The 19,337-nt window shown below is 41.3% G+C and overlaps 1 protein-coding gene across 3 annotated transcripts in view; it reads left to right on the forward strand.

Annotated features, from left to right (window-relative positions):
* Positions 1-19,337, forward strand: part of ATRN (attractin) — a 214,129-nt gene that overhangs the window by 150,882 nt on the left and 43,910 nt on the right. For all 3 annotated transcript variants that reach the window (XM_049869254.1, XM_049869251.1, XM_049869253.1), the window contains exon 25: positions 19,275-19,336. In XM_049869254.1, coding sequence (XP_049725211.1) covers positions 19,275-19,336 — 62 coding nt within the window. The remainder of the gene's footprint in view (positions 1-19,274; position 19,337) is intronic.

Genomic DNA, 19,337 nt, shown 5'->3' on the forward strand with positions numbered 1-19,337 from the left:
TATCATGGTTTCTCTGCATTTGGTCTTTTTGCTTTTCCACATGCTCTTTACCTGATGGTTTTCATTACTTTTGACCTCAGTAATTTGTCACTGGGGACCTGTATCAGCGAGGCACGGGTTTGGGAGTGAGCAGTAGAAACCTAGAATAACATGGCTTTAATAACTTGCAGGGGTATTTTCTCCCCCATAAAATTCTAAGGGCTGGCAATCCCAGCCATGAATGGCTACTTTGTTCCACAATACCTTCAGGAGCCAGCTTCTTACTGCCTACTACTTCATCATCCATAGGGCAGAGCTCTCACCCTCGTGGTCCAGCTACAGGTGTCACATCTGTGCTCTACGTGAAAGAATCACTACAGGTGACAAGGCAATAGGCCTGTTCTAGATACCTGGGAGCTGCCACAGGCCAGAGCTTAGCACACAGCTACATCTAGAGCAAGGACACCTGGGAAATGTAGCCTTTATTTTGGGTGACCATGGATTTTTCTTTTCTCAGGAAAACGCTTATAACCGACACTTCAGGGTATCCGGTCTCTGTCACGTGGTGTGGGTCTCTGGCGGGAGAGGTCACATGAGGGTCTACCCAGCTTTGCTGTGCACTTACGGAGACTGCATGTCAGAATGTTAGGCATGCGTTTGGGCCCACAGCTCCTTTTGTTCTTTGTCCAACTTTATATAAGCATATTAAGAAATATATTCTCCAGGGGTCTTATCATTTGGCTCTGTTAAGTCCGTGATGAGGCTGATGGGCCATGTTGGGAAAATGCAAACCAAGCTGCTTAGACCTGTAATTTCCTTAATGTTAAGCAATGTTATAATTAGGAATCATAAGCAAAAACACCTGCTTATTGTACATGGTAGACTTTTAAGAAAATGAATAGAAATTACTTAAGGAAGGAATGCTGGTTGAACAAAAGTGATTTTACTCTCACACCCTTCTCCACTGTGCCTCTGCCCCAGATCTCTCCCTACCATATTAACTGTTTTTTCTCTCTGGTTACTCATACTACTGATATGAACAGTTGAGAAGCCGTACTCTATGTTTACCACTTAACAGTGTTCAGATACTTTCACATGCGAGTGATTTGCCAAGAGTGGACCTGGGACTTAGAATGCAGACCTTCGGCATCCTCACCAGGGTTCTTTCCTTGGTGTCGTGTTGTACAGAGCACTGGCCTAGGCTCACAGACCAGCATTCCGGCAAGCTATGGCTCTGCCTTTGTGGTCATTCACTTCGCCTCACCGAGCCTGTTTCTCATCCATGAGATAAGAGTAGTATTGCACCGCCAACTTAATGTACAGACCGGTGTACCATCAAAGAGGATATGATGAAATAACCTATGCCCACACGCTTAAGAAATTCCTCAATAACCATAATGGTTTATATTACACATCATAAAGGTCAGGGTGCTGACACACATGCCTTGTGTTACTTTTTTGTTTTTATTTTTGTATTTTTGGGGGGGGGAGGGGAGGGATTGCGGGTTCAGGGATGAAATGCCTTGAATCACTCCCACAGCCTTTTTTAAAATCCCTTTGGGAAAATGAACTGTGTATTAGTTTTCTATTGCTGCATAACAAATTACCAAAACTTGGCAGCTTAAAACAACACCCACTTACTATCTACCAGCTCTGTAAGTCAGGAGTCCAGGTAGGGCTTAGCAGAGTCCTCTGCTCAGACCTGACCAGGCGGAAATGGTGGTGTCAGCCAGGGCTGTGATCTCATCTGAGGCTCAGGGTCCTCTTCCAAACACACTGGTTTTTGGCAGAATTCAGTTTCTTGAAGTTGTAGGACTGACGTCCTCGTTTTCTTGCTGGTTGTCGTCTAGGAGCCATCTCAGCTCCTACAGGCTGCCCAACATTCCCTGCCATGTAGCTCTAACCACAGCATGGCAGTTTGCTCCTTCGAGGCCAGTAGGAGAACATCTGCTGCTGCTTCAGATCTCTCTGATGTCATCTGTCTCTGATCTCTAGTACTGCCTTTAAAAAGGCCCGCCTGATTACATCAGGCCCACCCACACTCAAGAGGAGGAGATACAGGGCCTGCACAGCAGGGAGTAGGAATCTTGAGGGCCGTCTTAGAATTCTGCATATCATAGGCTGCATTTGAGGTGAGGTTTGCAGGGGCTTTGGTTATTTCTTGACCCCAGAGAGGTTGAGCAGTAGGCTCTAGTCAGTGTAACTTGGTAACATCTAACTACCAAATTATAAATCATTTAAGCTTGTTGGATTATTTTCATGCAGATTATTTGGTTTCCACCAATTTAGGCTCTAGTAAATATATTGGCTTGTTTTAAGCCGAGATTGTTTTCATACTGAGGTACATCATTATATTCTGAATCCAATTGAACCTTAGGCTTTGTTGCTTATAGCTCAAAAATGATTAATATTTTTAAGATTCTTAGTGAAGATCTTGACTTATGCTGCTGCCATTTTTCCCACTTGGAAAGAGGGCTCTGTGCATATAAACAGGCTTTTGTGCTGGAGATAGCCGTGCTGTTGCCAATGCTGAGCTTTAGTTTTTTTTCTCCCTGTGCCCTGTTGCTCCACCCTCTGAAAGTCACTGAAATGCTTTTAGAGCCTTTCCTTGTAGAAGGATCTCTTCCCCAAACTTACTTTAGAAAAGTAGTAATTTTAAGTATAAGAGTCAAAGAGATGTTGGGTTTTTCCCCGGTTTCTTGGTACTCGTTACCTGGGCTGGATCACTAACTTGAATTAGATCCACTTATGAAACCTGCATTCAGAGCACTTTGGAAAATAAACGATGGTGTGCTCACCATTTAGCTTGCCAAGCTTTCCTTGAAAAAGCAGGTAAGTTCTATTGAAAATGTGTCTTTTTGCTCTTTGATACAAACAATGGCTGTATTCACTGACAGTGCGAGTGGACCTGTGGCTTCTGTGTGCTCAGGGTCCTAACAGGAGAGCCCGAGAGACGCTGGTTCTGTATCGGCATGTGTGTTGTGCAGAGGGCGGGATTGGGCAGAGGCAGGGGTGTTCTCAACAGAGGGGGCTCCGTGTTTCCTTATTGCTCTGTTTTCCCCAGAGCTTAGCTTTTCTAGCTGGAGTATAGCTCTTAAACACATATACGTGCTTAAAACTACAAATCAATGAAAAAGGTAGAGTGTTATCTAAGGAAGAGAGTAGGAAAATACCTACATGTTATGGTGTGGACCACTCACTTAAATTTTAGTCTGGCTTTCAGTGTGGACAGAAGCCTTTTGCCTTTGGTTCTCGTTTTTTAAAGCAAAGTAACTGAGGAAATCTAAATCTCTACTCGGAAATTCATGTAAACATTTGTGCTTTAAAAATGGTAATGTTAAACTCAAGTTCCTTCACTCTGAACTGATCCCAGGATTCTTTTCCATAATTAGGAACAGATCAAAACCTATAACCGCTCACTGAGGGAATTTGAAACTAACTATAAAAATCTTTGTAGATGCAGTTAAAAAAAAAAAAAAAAAAAACACCCAGACTGAAAAGGCCTGTGTGTAGGAGAGTGGTGGGTGTGTTGAGGCCAGTTGTGCCTATTTTCTGGTCTATTGGTCTTGTGGGTGAGCACTCCCTCCCCCAGCCTCTACTTTCTGAAAGCTGTCCTCGTTGTCCTCCCCAGTAAGAAGGGGGCTCAGCTGATTTCAGCCTTGCTCATAGTTCGGGAGGGTAAGTACTCAAGATAGAGAATGGACAGGCAGGGGCTGTGTGTGAGGTGGGAAGGTGGTTGGTGGAGCTGGAATTCTGGCCTGTTACTGGCTGTGCAACAGAGGTTGTTATTGTAATGTGGAACTAATATTTAAGCCCTCTCCATGCTGGGTGTTTCATCTGCTATTTTATGTAAGAGGCCAGTGTTTGAGAGCAAAGGCAACACAGCATTTGTATTGAAAGCTGGACATTCATTTAGACCTTGGAGTTATGTTTATAGATGCTAGCAGGATTGCTGTCCTGAGCAAGGGTTGTATGAAACTTGTGTTGACTCAGATAACACTTTTTTTCATAACAGCTTTATTGAGATACAATTTACATGCCATAATTATTTTTTGCATACTCACAGAGTTGTGCAGGCATCACCACAGTCATTTTTAGAACATTTGCATCACCCTGTACCCACTGGCGGTCACTCCCCATTCCCCCCTTCCCTGGCCCCTGCCAACTATCAGTCTGCTTTCTGTCTCTGGATTTGCCTGTTCTGAACATTTCATATAAACTGAATCACACAACATGTGGTCCTTTGTGACTGGCTTCTTTCACTTAGAATAATGTTTTCAAGATTCATTCATGTTGTAGCATGTATCAGTACTTCATTTCTTTTTATTGCCACATATTATCATCGTATGGATATGCCACATTTTATTTACCCATTCGTCACTTGATGGATGTTTGGGTTGTTTCCACCTTTTGGCTGTTATAAGAATAATGTCAGATACAATTTTAACATGTTTATTGTATAATAATAATACACACATACATACCTCCCAGTGTTAGATAGCTGTACTTTCAGCATGTTAAGAATTACAAAGCAGAGGTGGGGCCAAGATGGCAGAGGAGTCAGACGCTTCCAGCGAACCCTCTTACGACAAAGACCCAAAAAAACAAGTAAAACGATTATGACAAGCTAGGAACCGTGAACATTAAAGGCAAGGTTAGAAAATGGAATGAGCAGCAGGCAGAGGGAGAAACGGTTCAGAAACAGAGAGGAGTTGCTGGACCTGAATCGGTGGCATCCCACAGGCACCATTCCCAGGAGCGACAGCAGCGGGCTGGTGGTAGCTTTCAGCCACAGTTTCTTCAGGGAGAAACAGCCAGCCGCACAGCCTACTCACAACTCCAGAAGCAGAGAAGAGCGGCGCTCTCGGCAAAAGCTAAGAACTTGCGTATATTTTACAGCGCCCCCAGCTCCCAAGCCAGCTTCAGTGGCTGTCAGTTTCCCTGGGCCTGAGATAGCTCCTGCTGCACGTCCTGAGCCATTCTCCTGGCCTTGAAGAAGGAATAAATTCACAAGTGGGGGAAAAGATAATCTGCCCGCTACACTGACCTAGGGAGCTCAGGACAGAAGAGACTCCTATCAAGGCATAAACAGTCTGTGGACTTTGAATAACTTTACCCCCTGCATGGACCTGTGTGACCTATTTCAGAAGAAGAGGCCCTTGTAGGCAGACTGCAACTGTTTCAGCTGTGCAGTAGAGAGGTGGGTGTTTGATGTTTGACACCACCTTGCCTGTTAAACAGGGTCCTCACCTACCTACATCAGGGCCCTAAGGACTGGTGGCTTCACTCAGGTCACCCAGCCACCCATGACAGTGGTCCAAGGATAACTGGCACCTCCATGGTCCGTCTGCAGAACCCACCCACCTGTGCACTTCAGGGAACAGGGATGCACTTTCCTCAGATGCTCAGCAGATGGTTGTCAGCTGCCTGTCTTGTTCAAAGTGTGACCCCCTGCTGCAACCAGATACAGGTACCTACACCAATCACCCCAACCCTTCTAAGACTGTAGGACAGGGCCTGTACCATACACTTGATGACCAACTACCTGGACACCTGAGCTGAATCCATACAAGAAAAGTGAATGGACTCCTAGGCTGATATCCCTGATAACAGCTTTAGCCATCTGGTGACAGGACGTTAGAGCCTCAAAGGTGAAAATAATCAAGCTGATTCACTCAAGCAACCTGTTTGAGCAGATCAAAACAAAACAAAGCAAGAAGCTAGGATACAGTAAAAAAAAAAAAATTTTTTTTTACAGTAAGCAAACATTAAAAAAATTAATGCAATAACTTAAAGATGGCTCAGAGACAACAGTCAATATCAAATCACATAAAGAAGCAAACCACGATCGCTTCAACAAGCTCTCAAAACAAAGAATCAAGGGATCTTCTGGATGAAGGTGCATTCCTGGAATTACTGGATGCAGAATACAAAAGATTAATATACAGAAATCTTCCAGAACATCAGGAACAAGATCAAGAAGGAGATCAAGCCAAGGAACGCACAGATAAAGGAGTTAAAGAAATTGAAAAGGTTATTCAAGAACATAATGAAAAATTTAATAAGCTGCAAGAATCCATAGAGAAACAGCAATCAGAAATCCAGAAGATTAACAGTAAAATTACAGAATTAGACAACTCAATAGAAAGTCAGAGGAGAAGAATTGAGGAAGTGGAAGGCAGAATTGGTGAGACTAAAGATAAAGCACTTGGCACCAATATATTTGAAGAAAAATCAGGTAAAAGAATTAAAAAAAATGAAGAAACCTTAAGAATCATGTGGAACTCTTATCAAGAGGAATAATCTATGAGTGACTGGAGTACCTGAACAGGGAGGGATAACAGAAAATACATAGAGAATTGTTGAGGATTTGTTGGCAGAAAACTGGTATCGTGAAAGATGAGAAGATAATCTATCCAAGATGCTCATCACACCCCACATAAGGTAGATTTTAAAAGAAAGTCACCAAGACATATTAGAATCTAACTTGCCAAAACCAAAAATAAAGGGAGAATTATAAGAGCAGTGAGGGATAAATGAAAAGTCACCTACAAAGGAGAGTCAATAAGAATGAGCTCAGACTACTCGGCAGAAACCATGCAGGCAAGAAGACAATGAGATGACTTATATAAAGCATTGAAGGAAAAAAATTGCCAACCAAGAATCATATATCCAGCAAAACTGTCTCTCAAATATGAAGGTGAAACCAGGACATTCCCAGATAAATAGAAGTTTAGGGAATTCATAAAAACCAAACCAAAACTACAAAAAATACTAAAGGGAGTTCTCTGGTTAGAAAATCAATAATATCAGATATCAACCCAAGACTAGAACACTGGACAGAGCAATCAGATGTCAACCCAGATAGTGAAATCCCAAAAATAAATCAAAATAAAAAAACTCTTTAAACAGGAAAACAGCAATGTCATTACATAAAAGAAGACAACATTGAAACAATAAAGAGGCCTAAGAAATATAGATCTTTCATATGGAGAGGAAGACAAGATATAAAGAAATAAAAGTTAGGTTTAAACTTAGAAAAATAGGGGTAAATATTAAGGTGACCACAAAGGAGGCTAAAAATCCTACTCATCAAAACAAAATACAAGAAAAAAATAGAGACTCAGCAAAAACAAAATCAACAGTGAATAAGAGGAAAAGACAATATTAAGATAAATTACTCAGCACAAAAAATTAAGTGGGAAAAAGAAACTGTCAACAACACACACACACAAAAAAAGACATCAAAATGACAGCACTAAACTCATACCTGACCATAATTATGCTGAATGTAAATGGACTAAATGCACCAATAAAGAGACAGAGAGTGGCAGAATGGATAAAAAAAAAAAAAAAATGATCATCTATATGCTGCCTACAGGAGACACTCCTTAGACTTAAAGGCACAAACAAACTACAACTCAAAGGATGGAAAAAAATATATGAAGCAAACAAGAATCAAAAAAGAGCAGGAGTGGCAGTATTAGTTTCTGACAAAATAGACTTTAAAGTTAAATCTACCACAAAGGATAAGGAAGGACACTATTTAATGATTAAAGGGACAATACACCAAGAAGATATAACCATATTAAATATATATGCACCCAATGACAGGGCTGCAAGATACATAAAACAAATTCTAACACTATTGAAAAGTGAGATAGACACAATTATAGTAGGAGGACTTCAACACACCACTTTCAGCAAAGGACAGAACATCCAGAAAGAAGCTCAGTAAACACACAGATCTGAATGCCACAGTCAACCAACTTGGCCTTATAGACATATACAGAACACTCCACCCAACAGTATCCAAGTATACTTTCTTTTCTAGTGTACATGGAACATTCTCTAGAATAGACCACATATTAGGTCATAAAGCAAGCCTTAGCAGAATCCAAAACATCGGAATATTACAAAGCATCTTCTCTGACCATAAGGCCATAAAAGTAGAAATCAATAACAGAAAAAGCAGGGAAAAGAAGTCAGACACTTGGAAACTGAACAAACACCCTGCTCAAAAAAGACTGGGTTATAGAAGACATGAAGGATGGAATAAAGAAATTCGTAGAATCCAGTGAGAATGAAAACACTCCTATCAGAACCTTTGCGACACAGCGAAAGCAGCGTTCAAAGGTCAATTTCTATCAATAAATGCGCACATCCAAAAAGAAAGGGCCAAAACCAAAGAATTATCCCTGCAACTTGAACAAATAGAAAGAGAGCAACAAAATAAACCTTCAGGCATCAGAAGAAAGAAGATAATAAAAATTTAAAGCAGAATTAAATGGAATAGAGAGCAGAAAAACAATTGAAAAAAATTAACAAGACCAAAAACTGGTTCTTTGAAAAAAATTAACAAAATTGATAAACCATTGGCCAAACTGACAAAAGAAAAACAGGAGAGGAAGCAAATAACCCAAATAAGAAATGAGATGGGTCTTATCACAACAGACCCAACTGAAATTAAAAGAATCAAATCAGATTACTATGAAAAATTGTACTCTAACAAATTTGAAAACCTAGAAGAAATGTATAAATTTCTAGAAATACGCTACCTACCTAAACTAACACAAACAGAGGTAGAACAACTAAAGAAATCCATACAAAAAGAAGAAATTGAAAAGGTAATCAAAAAAATTCCCCAAAATGACAAAAAAAAAAAAAAAAGCCTGGGCCTGGACTGCTTCACTGCAGAGTTCTACCACACTTTCAGAGAAAACACCATGTATTTCACAGCATAGAAGAGGACGGAATACTCCCAAACTCATTCTATGAAGCCACCATATCCCTGATACCAAAACCAGGTAAAGATACCACAGAAAAAGAAAATTACAGACCTATATCCCTCATGAACTTAGATGCAGAAATCCTCAACAAAATCCTAGCCCATAGAATTCAACAACATATCAAAAAGGTAATTCTCCATGACTAAGTGGGATTCATACCAGGTATGCAGGGATGGTTCAGCATTAGAAAAACAATATAATTCATCATATAAATAAAACAAAAGACAAAAACCACATGATCTTATCTATTGATGTAGAAAAGACATTTGACAAAGTCCAACACCCATTCATGATAAAAACTCTCAGCAAAATAGGAATAGAAGGAAAATTCCTCAACATAATAAAAAGGATTCATACAAAGCCAACAGCCAACATCATTCTAAATGGAGAGAGCCTAAAAGCATTTCCCTTGAGAACAGGAACCAGACAAAGATGCCTTTTATCACCACTCTTATTCAACGTTGTGCTGGAGGTCCTAGCCAGAGCAATTAGGCTAGATAAAGAAATAAAGGACATCCAGATTGGTAAGAAAGAAGAATTATCTCTATTTGCAGATGACATGATCTTACACACAGAAAACCCTAACGAATCCTCAAGAAAACTACTGAAACTAATCGAAGAGTTCAGCAGAGTATCAGGATACAAGATAAACATACAAAAATCAGTTGGATTCCTCTACACCAACAAAAAGAACATCGAAGAGGAAATCACCAAATCAATACCATTCACAGTAGCCACCAAGAAGATAGAACACTTAGGAGTAAATCTTACCAGAGACATAAAAGACCTATACAAGGAAAACTACAAGACACTACTGCAGGAAACCAAAAGAGACCTACGTAAGTGGAAAAACATACCTTGGTCATGGATAGGAAGACTTAACATTGTAAAAATGTCTATTCTGCTAAAAGAACTAGATGGTGCTCGGCTACAACTGGATGACTGCCCTGACAGGGAACACAACAGAGAACCCCTGAGGGAGCAGGAGAGCAGTGCGATGCAGACCTCAAATTCTGTTAAAAAGACCAGACTTAATGGTCTGACTGAGCCTAGAAGGACCCCAGAGTTCATGGTCCCCAGACCTTCTATTAACCCAAGACAGGAACCATTCCTAAAGCCAACTAACTCTTCAGACAAGGATTGGACTGGACTATGGGATAGAAAATGATACTGGTGAAGAGTGAGCTTCTTGTCTCAAGTAGACACATGAGACTATGTGGGCAGCTCCTGTCTAGAGGGGAGATGGGAGGGCAGAGAGCGTCAGAGGCTGGCTGAATGGACAGAAAAAGAGAGTGGAGGGAAGGAGTGTGCTGTCTCATGAGGGGGAGAGCAAATAGGAGTATATAGCAAAGTGTATATAAATTTTTGTATGAGAGACTTGATTTGTAAACTTTCACTTAAAGCACAGTAAGGATTTTAAAAGAAAGAATTACAAAGCTATGGAAGACATTTTAAACTAAGCTGTATTTAAAGTATAAATCTCTCTTTGTTTAAATTACATTTAAGATTCTTGTACTACCTCATGGTTTTCATCATGATTGTTATTTATTATTCCTTCTCTTGAAAGTCTCCTGTCTTCTGTTTTTCACAGTGGTTTTGACTTTTCTTCTCAGCTCTTTAATGCCGTTATTCCCTTGGGTTTCATCTGGACCTTTCTCCCAGGGCAGCCTCCTCCGCACCATGAGTGACCACCACCTCTGGCTGGGATGGCTTTGTCTCCTGTGATCCCCATAGCCAGGAACCCACTAAACTTCCTGTGACCCACTCACTCAGCAGATTTTCTGGTCCAGAGTAGCTACAGATGAGTGGACAGCAAGAGCCTTGGTGCATGTCAGGTACTGGGTGGTGGGGGTATGCCCACCTGTCCTGGGACCCGAGAGAGGGGAAGGGAGAGGAGTGCTCCGTATCCTCTGTGAGTGAGGAGAAGCAGTACCATCGAGGAACATAGCGTCGAGGGGAGTGTTCATGGTGGAGAGAGGGAATGACAGATCACTTTCAAAAACTACTAAGAGTTCAGCAGAGCTGAGGTGACGGTGCTTGTGAGCAGGGAGCTGGAAAGCAGGGTAGGGGCTATCGTGAAGAGCTTGGGGGTTTCAGCTGAGGGGTTTGCGCTATAACCCAAAAACCACTGAGAGTTGTTGAAATGTTTTAAGCAGAGTGACCAATCTTTCGGAAAGACCTCTCTGGCAGTAGTTGGAAGTGGGCTGGAAGGGACCAGGCCTGAGTCAGGGAGCACAGGTGGAATTCTTGTGTAGAAACTCAGGGAGGGGTTTCTACCTGGATGACCCTTAAGCACACCCCAGAGCAATTTCCCTTCCTCATCCGTGTTTCCACAGCCATAGGCTTTTCAGTTTTTTAACTACACAAAGATTTCCTTAATGGCAAGGACTACATTTCACGTTTCTCTCTTACAGCATAAGGTTTATCAGTTGTAGACACTCCATAAGCGCATTACAGGATAGGCATCAGAACTTTCTTCTTTTTAAAAGTGTAAAATTCTTCATAATAAAAAATGAAAAAGATATACAGATGATGGAACAAGAAATAAAGGTCCATGTGTATCATTTAGGGGCCCAGGTCACACAGTTGTTAAGCGTTCAGCTGCTAAGCAAAAGGTTGGCAGTTCAGACTCAGCAGCAGCTCCGCAGGAGAAAGATACTGCAGTCTGCTTCCATAAAGATTACAGCCTTGGAAACCCTATGGGCAGTTCATCTCTGTCCTATAAAGTCATGGGCAGTTGGGCACATAGCCAGAGTCCCTAAACTATCAGGAAGGGTCGGGGCAAAACCACCTCTCCCTCAGGCCACCCACCCCTAGTGAGAATGGCAAAAGGAGTGTCCCAGAGAGCCTGCTGACTTCAAACTCCCACCCTCCCCAAAGCAGCAGTGTATCTGCTGATTCCCTGAGCCCAGGGAACCTGCCCCCTAGTGGGCCATGGCCGTACCATCTCCTGCTCTCTCAGCGGTTTGTGGACAAGAGATGCTCCCTCTCCCCACATTCAGGGGTGTTGTATCCATTTCCTGTCTCTGCTGGCATCTTTGCATCACCATAAGGATAACAGCAAAGAAACTGAGAGAGGCCCTGAACACAACCATGTAACTATACTGGAAGGTGAGGAAGTAATGACGGGCTGCATCACCTTCCATTAACAGTAGTGATTATAGGCGATGCCTAAAATGGATAAATCAGAAAATAACAATGTTACCACAAAGACAAAGACAAAGAGTTGCAGTAAAAAAGATACTGGTGATAAGAAAGTAACCCCCAGAATAATGGAAAAGAAACCTAGTTAAAAGTGGAGGCCTTTGGCAAGAAGTCTCAGAAAGAGGAGAGGAGGGGCAGGCACCACTGCTTTGTACGATCAGCGCTTCGGTACTTTCTGATATTTCAGCCAGGTATATGTAGTTCTCTGATGATTTTTAAATTCTTAATAAATATGATTAAATGAAATAGGAATTCTGGAGAGCAGTGAAAAGGGACAGCTAGAAGGAAATTTAGGTGAGAAAGCCCAGAGCAATATTGATGCAGGAGACCAACAGTGGATAGATGGTGAGTGTTACCTCGCATGCTGGGAATGAGTGATGCAGTGATCTTAACTGGCCTGGAGGCCCCGACCAGAGCTTCAGTGTACGGTTTCTGTGTCAGCATAAACCACCATTAGGTGGGTGGTGTGTAAGGCCAGGTGACTGTCACTGGGATCCAGTCCAAAGCCTGTGGTCTCAACATAGGAGTTTCATATGGAATATTGGTTTAAAAAAATTTTTTTTAAAGTTGTTTCGTTATAGCAAAACTCAAGGATGTGGCAGCCCTAGACCCAGGTTGGAATATACTCACCCAGCGCTCACAAAGTCTTCCATCCTCAGCAAAGCTGAGGCTTGAGTGGAAAGGTGGTTTGTAGACTGGCCTAAGTTATTATGGGGAAATCAATCCTTTCCTGGTTTCCAGCCTCTCAGTGACCAGAACTGTGTGGCAAGATTGGCATGGTCAAGGCAGGATCCCAGACACCAGCCATGGCCACGTATGCTCTCTCTGGTCCTAATGAGGGGCTAGACATTCACGAGGTCCTCAGCGTCTGCAGAGGGAGAGTCGAGGAACCCACGGGTCCTGGTCTGGATGGGCTCCCAGCTTGGCTGAGCTCAGTCCTAGTGAAGCTGCTGGCTCCAGGGGGCCATGAGAGCAGCCCACAGAACTGTTGCCAGGTATACACACATACCTCGGGTTTCCTCAAAGCCTGATGAGTGCTGCCTCGAAGCTAGAAGGCTTCAACTCACAGAGCAGCCATCTGCCTTTTCCTATCCTTGCCCTTCCTTACATGCTGATAATGATGAAGATAGTTCTTAGGGGAAAGATAAAGGCAAATTAGAACCCTGCCTCTTCTCTCCTTCCAAACCTTTTATATTAAGCAGTGGTCCTCCCCTACTCATTCAACATTCATTAGTTCATTCATTTTCCTTAGTACCTACTTTGTAAATTGCACATCGTTGATGCTTTGGAAAATATAAATGTTAAAAAAGAACTTGTTCCATGGTGGTTAAGTATAAGAAATTTCCTATTTCCTTCTTTTTATAGTAGGCTTGGGCTCAGCCTCTACCCACAGTAAAATTAGTGATGGTAAATTTATTCTCTGCCCCTGTTTCCACAGGGACCCATCCCCTTCTTTCAGGGATTAGCTTAATCTAGAGATTTGGGGGAGGCCCTGCAGCCTTCATTCGCTGACTGCTCCTGCCACTGTCCTGGCCCATACATAGCCATGAGATCACCCTACATTGCCCGGTACTTTCAGAAACTCCAAAACCACCTCTCCGTCCCCTTCCCAGTCTCAAGGAAATGAACCCCATGGATTTGGGCCATGCCTCTCTCTGTTTCAAAGCAGTCTTCTCTCTCTTCTTCCACCCCTTCCCCTGGGGAAGAATCTCAGTTAATTTCTTACGGGGCCAAACCTTCCAAGTAAAGACGAGAATTTTCTTCAGTGCAGTTTCTGAAACGCTAAAGAAATTGTTCAGGGAAAGGAGCAGGGGAAGAGTTTTTTTTCTTTCTTTTTTTTTTAATAATTCCTTAATTCAGGGTTTCCTTAGGTATGACCATGGACATCAACATTAAAATCACCTGAGGAGCCTGAAAATACAGGATATGGATGTGTAGGAGTAGGGGCTGGGATTCTTTGTTGCAAGCTCTCCAGAGTTTGAGAACCATGGCTTAGTTCTTGGTACACAAAAATTTCTTTGCTCTTGTGTGGGAGGTAGGGAATTGCCTTTTCATTCTTCTATAACAATTAAAAAGTCAGAAACTGGTATCTTCATAGACAGAAAAATACCTCTTTTCCAGGATATCTGTACATACACAGCCATAGTATAAGGTAGAATAAGATTATATGATTACCCCATGCCCTGAAAGAAGAGTGGATCAAATTCTGAGAGGGTGTGGAGGGAGAATGCTGACCCCCAGGGGGAGATGGGGGTAGGGGGAGGCTGTATGAGGGAGGAAGTGGAAGTGTTTGGGGTGGACCACGAAGGTCAGGGAGGACCACACTGCAGGTAGCAGGAGAGTACTCTGAAGACAGCAATATCAAGTCCATCAGTACAGCAAACTGAAAACACTTGTTTGGCTGAAGCGTAGAATTAGTGCTTGGGAAGTGCAAGTCTACAGTTTCCTGTCTAAAATCCCTGTGGCTAGCTGGGCTTCTGAGTTTAGAGTTGTTTAGATTTTATGTAACATGCCCAAAGGAGCCTGGGACAAACATACCATAATCAAACATATTACTATTTATGCAGTAAAAGGCATGTATTTTACACTGGGATAAATAAGACTAAATGGGCTCATAACAGATCAGGTCATGTTTTGCCACTAAATGAGTTATGCAAAAAATGTTATTTTACGGAGGTTGCTTTTTCCTTTTTTTGCAATTTTGGAATCTGCAATTCCAAAATAAAAAATAAGACCTAAAATAAAAAATAAGGCTGGAAGTTGAGTTGGAATCAGGTTTTAGAAATGTTGTTGTCATTATTCTGTGCCTTCAAGTTGATTCTGACTCATAACAACCCTATATGACAGAATAGAACTGCCCTGTAATGTTTCCTAGGCTTTAATCTTTATGGGAACAGTTTGCCAGGTCTTTTCTACCATGGACCAGCTGGGTGGATTCAAACCGCTGACTTTTTGGCTAGCAGCCAAACACGTAACTATTATGCCACCAGGGCTCCTATAGAAATGTAGGAGGCCGTAAGTTATAGATTTTTTGGAGAGTGGTATTTACTGTTCGCAAAGGCAGAAGAATGAACACCTAAGTCTTACTGACAAATTACAATGAGATTTTTTTCTTTGCATTAAATAAATTTTAAATAGGAAGTCTTCATTGCCTTCAATATCAGGAAGAGGCCACAAATCTACTTCAACATTTTCATAATGAATTGTGGAAGAAAAGTCTGATTGGGGTATCCTCTGGAAAAGTGAAACCAAAAAGTATGAGAATGTTTATTTCAATATTATAGTTAGCATAATTTAAATTATGATTGTAATCATGAGCTGATGTTTAGAAGAAAGAAAAACCAGGCCTTTTGTGGTTGGTGGTGGTTGTTTTTGGGGAGGTGAGGGGCAGACTCATTTTTTGCCAGTAATCATATTTGTTTATTCAGGAAATATTTATTATGCACCAATCACTGTTTTAGGCACTGGGGATATAGTCAAAATTAAAACCCGTGTCCTCATGGCTCTTATTTTCAAGTGGAGGAAAAAGATCATAAATAGTGTACACATAAGGACTATGAAGAAAATAGAGCAAGGTAAGGAGATGGAGGTGTGGCTTCAGTTGTGTAGAGGGTGCTCAGATGTCCAGTAGCTCGATAACAGGATCCTTCACTTCAGACTTGACTTCATTGCCTGATTTCAAAAACAAGAGTCAGGGGGCCCATCAGTTTTCCCAAGGTCCTTTCTTAATCCTATTCAGAGTGTTTCAAAACACATGTAGGTCTTCATCCTTTATCCCTTCTTCATTTAATAATAGGGCTAAATCTGCCACCTTTTCTTTTGTCAATGGCTTCGTGTGAGCAGTTGTCCAACAGCTTTGATTTTGCAATGAGTTGTATTACATGGCAGTCTTTGAGTTAAGGACAGCACTCTCTCTCACTCTCAGAAGCGTCTTAGTTTGGACAATAAGTTCATCGTCGTATCATTCAAAGACTGACACAGTGGGTAGGGATATATATAAGTATTCCACCACTTGTCTGTGAACCTGTCGTACTGTGGTGGCTTGCATGTTCCTGTGATATTTGTGCCCAAGCCAAAGAAAGGTGTTCCGACAGAATGCGTAAATTATCAAACAGTATCATTAATATTATACGCAAGTAAAATTTTGCTGAAGATAATTCAAAAGTAGTCATAGCAGTATGTTGACAGGGAACTGCCAGAAATTCAGGCCAGTTTCAGAAGAGGACATGGAACAAGGGATATCATTGCTGATATCAGATGGATCCTGGCTGAAAGCAGAGAATACCAGAAAGATGTTCACCTGTGTTTTATTGACTATGCAAAGGCATTTGACTGTGTGGATCATAACAAATTATGGATAACATTGTGAAGAATGGGAATTCCAGAACATTTAATTATGCTCACGAGGAACGTGTACATAGATCAACAGCAGTTGTTCAGACAGAACAAGGGGATACTGTGTTGTTTAAAGTCAGGAAAGGTGTGCATCAGGGTTATATCCTTTCACTATACCAATTCAGTCTGTATACTGAGCAAATAATCCGAGAAGCTGGACCATGTAAAGAAGAACATGGCATTGGGATTGGAGGAAGATGCATTAACATCCCACGTTATGCAAATAACCAACCTTGCTTGCTGAAAGTAAAGAGAACTCAAAGCACTTAAACTGAGGAAGATCAAAGACTACAGCCTTCAGTATACGTTATACCTCAACATAAAGGAAAAAAAAATCCCCACAATTGGACCAATAAGCCACAAACATCATGATAAACAGAGAAAAGATTGAAGTTGTGAAGGATTTCATTTTACTTGGATCCACAAACAATGTATTGCATTGGGCAGATCTGCTGTAAAAGTCCTCTTTAAAGTGTTAAAAAGCAAAGATGTCACTTTGAAGAGTAAGATGCACCTGACCCAAGCCATGGTATTTTCAGTTACCTCATATGCATGCAAAAGCTGGACAATGACTAAGGAGGACTGAAGAATTGATGCCTTTGAATTATGGTGTTGGCGAAGAATATTGAATATACCATGAACTGCCAGAAGAACAAACAAATCTGTCTTGGAAGAAGTACAGCCGGAATGCTCCTTAAAGCAAGAATGGTGAGACTTCGTTTCACATCATATACTTCGGACATGTTGTCAGGAGAGACCAGTCCCTGGAGAAGGACATCATGCTTGGTAAAGTAGAGGGTCAGTGAAAAAGAGAAAGACCCTCCATGAGATGGATTGACACAGTGGCTGCTACGGGCTCAAACAGAGCAACAATTGTGAGAATGGCACAGACAAGTCAGCGTTTTGTTCTGTTGTACATAGGGTCACTATAAGTCAGAACCAATTAGCGGCATCTAGCAACAAAAATATGTGTTAAGCAGGGCTACATGTTTCTAAGTGGTCAGTCCATACTTAAACCCTTCTGCTTTCCTATACAACCTTACAACTGTGGAGACTTAGATAATAAAGATCAGAGTAATGCCTGAGTCTTGGGTACCAGCCATACTGGCAGATTCTTTATGATTAGAAATCGGACATGAACCTGGTGTGGCCTTGCTTTAGCAAGAAATCAGGCTAATGGGTCAGTTAGCATGACAGGCTGGAATCCTAGCACTGAGGGAGGGAGCTGCCCTGATGAGTGCTGTGCGGCACAGGGCACATGGACACTTAATAGGCCTTCAGAAGAGATGCCCTCAGCATCCAGACTTTCTTGGCACCCAGCAGTGAGTAAATAGCTTGTCATGGATTTCTTTAAGTGAACACTGAGGGCATACTAATGTTGTAAAAGATTAAAATGTAAACAGCTGGGACTAGAGTCTGTTTCCTTCTGCCTCTTTACGTGTTGTAATTTTGGAATCTCCATTCTCCAAGGTTGAATAACCTTGTTTACACAATTACCCTTCTCTGATCTTATTAAAAACCTTTTGTGTGAGAACTGTGCCCCATATGCCACAACTTTGCTTCTCTCATAGAGCTTTCCATAACTTGGGACTGTTTATAGCCACTGTAATAAATGAGGGAAGAGCAAAGAATGTGGATTTCTCCTATCTATCATATGAAATCTATGTAACTTTAAAGTTATGATTATAAACGATGCCTAAAGGAGGACCCAAAAACTTCAAATTCCATGCTCCATGGCGTAGATAGTGTTGAATATTTATTTATGGAATGTCAAAAAGAAAATAAGACTTCAAAAAGGGCAAACAGCAGCAGCCTCCCCTTCTGCTGCTTTGAGAGTAAGGCCGTAAAGGAAGCACTGGGCTAGTATTTTCTGGCATTATCAGAGGATGGGAGTCGCTGCAGTGACAGGCGTGGGTGTGGCTGGGATCAGGCAAACAAGATGGCAATCAGAATTTACTTCCGTGATTTTTACTATGCTTATTATCTGCACTTTATTCAGTAATTGTTTATATTACCGTTGTCTTTCTAAGGAGGACTATGTTTCCTAAAAGCAGATCATGACATCTGGCTAGTGTTACATGTATTCTAGGTAATAATAAGAACATAATTAGTTAATAAATTCAGAAGTGCACGTTTTTTCATGTTCTAGTTTCTCTGAAATCACAATGCATCTAATACTCAGTGATAAAAAAGTATTATGTCATAATTTAATTGGCAGTGTTTTTTAGTATGCAAAATACTGCCTCTTTCAGTTGATGCTGTGTTAGATTTGATGAAATACGTTAGGGATTTTTTTGGTAATTTAGATAAAAGACCATTAACTGTATAGTAAAGTATTTAAATTCCAACCGACGACCTGTTGATTGCCAACTAATGGCATATGGATTGCCAAGTGATATTCAATGTAGCAAAACTTCAGATACGATAAAAAATTGGATAGTATCTTGAAGTGAGTACACCCTAAGTACATAAATATTGAAGGAATAAAAGGCACAAAATGCGGCCGCCTGCCTTGAGGTAGATCCAAGAGTTGGAATTTGAAGCAAACAAGGAGAGCATTTTGTCTGGGATGAAGGCAGGGAGGTTAATTGGCTGTCATTAGGGTTTTAATGTAGGAGTTACGTCTTCAAGATCAGACTAAAAGAACTTTGATCAGATCTAAGAACAGAGGGGCCTGTGGGAGCTTGTGCTGAAGCCTCAGAATGTTACTTTTGGGTTAGCCATGAAGCAAGAAAAGTTGAACTGAAACTAAAGATACGAGGCAGTTTTCCTTAAATGAAAAAGCTTCATTAATTTCTTCTTTAAAATGTAAAGTGTGTTTTTCCGTTTAACTCTTGGAATGAGAAGGCTAAGTTAGTGGTGCTATTTCTTAGCCTCTGTAATCATGCTTCATGTTTTCTTCCACAGATTGCCTTCTCCCAGCACAGCAATTTTATGGACCTGGTACAGTTCTTCGTGACTTTCTTCAGG

The sequence above is a fragment of the Elephas maximus genome, chromosome 25 (genome assembly GCF_024166365.1).
Source record: "Elephas maximus indicus isolate mEleMax1 chromosome 25, mEleMax1 primary haplotype, whole genome shotgun sequence".
Lineage (NCBI taxonomy): Eukaryota > Metazoa > Chordata > Mammalia > Proboscidea > Elephantidae > Elephas > Elephas maximus.